General features: G+C 61.2%; 1 protein-coding gene across 1 annotated transcript; it reads right to left on the reverse strand.

The window, feature by feature from the left end:
* Nucleotides 1-215: 215 nt before the first annotated feature.
* IFT43 (intraflagellar transport 43) lies at nucleotides 216-2,323 on the reverse strand. The gene is made up of 8 exons (XM_044273569.1): nucleotides 2,193-2,323; nucleotides 1,568-1,626; nucleotides 1,427-1,459; nucleotides 1,292-1,338; nucleotides 1,152-1,224; nucleotides 988-1,063; nucleotides 426-488; nucleotides 216-353 (listed from the first exon to the last, which is right to left on the reverse strand). Exons 1-8 carry the CDS (start codon nucleotides 2,268-2,270, stop codon nucleotides 246-248), a joined length of 537 nt encoding a protein of 178 aa, XP_044129504.1. The 5' UTR covers nucleotides 2,271-2,323; the 3' UTR covers nucleotides 216-245.
* Nucleotides 2,324-2,541: the final 218 nt, after the last annotated feature.

The raw sequence follows: 2,541 nt of genomic DNA on the forward strand, positions 1-2,541 counted from the left end.
CCCCCCCCCGATGATACAGTATAATGTACACGGCTCATTACATCCCCCCCCCATGATACAGTATAATGTACACGGCTCATCCCCCCCCCCCCCCCCCCCGAGGATACAGTATAATGTACACGGCTCATTTACCCCCCCCCCGATGATACACGGCTCATTTGCTCGGCAGCGCTCCCCCCTGGTGCAGGCGGTACAGAGAATCACACGAGACGTGGTGAGACGAAGCGTTTATTAGATGGCGGGGTTCAGGGCAGCGGCCCGTCCTCCTTCTCCGCCTTCCCCAGGTCCCATTCCGTCAGCAGTTCTGAAGAGACCTCGGTGTAGAGAAGGTCCCAGTCCCACCGCACGTCCTCCTGCAGGGAGAAGCAGGTTACCCCATAGTGCCCAGCACCCACCTGGTGACACCCGCCCCTCCGAGCACCCACCTCTCGCACGTCTGCCTCTGGAGACAAGACTTTGGTCAGAAGCTTCAGGTCGATCTCTCCATCCTGGGAAAGCAGCAGAGTTAGTGCTAATACAGGGGGAGGGGCGGCACGGGCAGAGCGGGCGCTAATACAGGGGGAGGGGCGGCAGGGGCAGAGCGGGCGCTAATACAGGGGGAGGGGCGGCAGGGGCAGAGCGGGCGCTAATACAGGGGGAGGGGCGGCACCGGCAGAGCGGGCGCTTATACAGGGGGAGGGGTAGCACCAGCAGAGCGGGCGCTTATACAGGGGGAGGGGTAGCACCAGCAGAGCGGGCGCTTATACAGGGGGAGAGGTAGCACCAGCAGAGCGGGCGCTTATACAGGGGGAGGGGTAGCACCAGCAGAGCGGGCGCTTATACAGGGGGAGGGGTAGCACCAGCAGAGCGGGCGCTTATACAGGGGGAGGGGTAGCACCAGCAGAGCGGGCGCTTATACAGGGGGAGGGGTAGCACCAGCAGAGCGGGCGCTTATACAGGGGGAGAGGTAGCACCAGCAGAACGGGCCCCCTACCACACGGGGCTCACCAGGGTCTGGAAGGCTGCGTGTCTCATCAGGTCATTATCCAGGTCTCTGTACGTCATCACGCGGTTCACCTGGACACTGCAAAACAAAATGGAGGCATGAGACCCCCCCCACCAGTCACTGTGCGGGGCCTGGAGAGGGTGGAGCCAACCCTAACCTTACTTACCTGGGGGGCGACGCCACCTGAAGCGCCAAATCCTCCTCCTGCACATCCTCCAGATCCGGGATCACAGGTATATCTGCGAAGAAAGATGTAAGAGAAGAGCCCCCCGAAACCGAGCGCCACCTCCCACCGCACCCGCTCACCTCCACCCTCGTCAGAGTCGTCCAGGCTCCGCTGCCTTAGGCGACTGCTGCAGACAGAGAGCACACACTGATCGGTGAGGATGACATGTGACACGGGGAGAACACACGTATGTAGTAAGAACGATGCACACTTACTCCTCCACGTCTTCAGTGCTGCGCTTCCCTGATCTGAAGAAAAAAAGGACAAGACTTGTGTAACATGGCAGACGTGCCGCGCGCAGGCCGGCGACCCGTGGCAGACGTGCCGCGCCGTTTGTTACATGTACTGCCACTCACTTTGCCAGCCCAGACGATTCGTCGGCCCATCCACCCTGCCGCAGAGGCTTTGGAGGACCCTAAAAAACGGAGAAACAAAATCATGAAAGGGGCGAAGCTCAGTCAGCTGACTAAAAATACCAATCACCCCTCCCCCCCTGAATGGTCAACGTGGTTGTTAAACCCCCCCACCCCCCCCCCACCCCCACATGACACAGACCAGCCCCCATATAACACTGCAGTGCCCCCTCCTCCCCCATATAACACCGCACCGCTGCTGCCCCCCCCCCCCATATATAACACCGCACTGCCCCCCCCCCATATATAACACCGCACTGCCCCACCCCTCCCCCATATATAACACCGCACTGCCCCCCCCCCCCCCCATATATAACACCGCACTGCCCCCCCCCCCCCCCCCATATATAACACCGCACTGCCCCCCCCCCCCCATATATAACACCGCACTGCCCCCCCCCCCCCCATATATAACACCGCACTGCCCCCCCCCCCCCATATATAACACCGCACTGCCCCCCCCCCCATATATAACACCGCACTGCCCCCCCCCCCCCCCATATATAACACCGCACTGCCCCCCCCCCCCATATAACGCTGCCCAGGTCCTGGAGTTGCAGCTCCTCACCTCTCTTGAAGATGCGCCGCGAGGACCGTCCCCCATATCCTGCTGGATGTCCTGAGATGCCCGAGCACGACGCCCCATCTTTATTCCCTGTAAATAGAAAGAGGAACGGGCGGCAGTGAGGAGACTGCAGATAGTGGGGGGCAGTGAGGAGACTGCAGATAGTGGGGGGCAGTGAGGAGACTGCAGATAGTGGGGGGCAGTGAGGAGACTGCAGATAGTGGGGGGCAGTGAGGAGACTGCAGATAGTGGGGGGGCAGTGAGGAGACTGCAGATAGTGGGGGGCAGTGAGGAGTTGAGGTGATGAGGAGACTGCAGATAGTGGGGGGCAGTGAGGAGTTGGAGGTGATGA

The sequence above is a fragment of the Bufo gargarizans genome, unplaced genomic scaffold (genome assembly GCF_014858855.1).
Source record: "Bufo gargarizans isolate SCDJY-AF-19 unplaced genomic scaffold, ASM1485885v1 fragScaff_scaffold_762_pilon, whole genome shotgun sequence".
NCBI classification, from domain to species: Eukaryota; Metazoa; Chordata; class Amphibia; order Anura; family Bufonidae; genus Bufo; species Bufo gargarizans.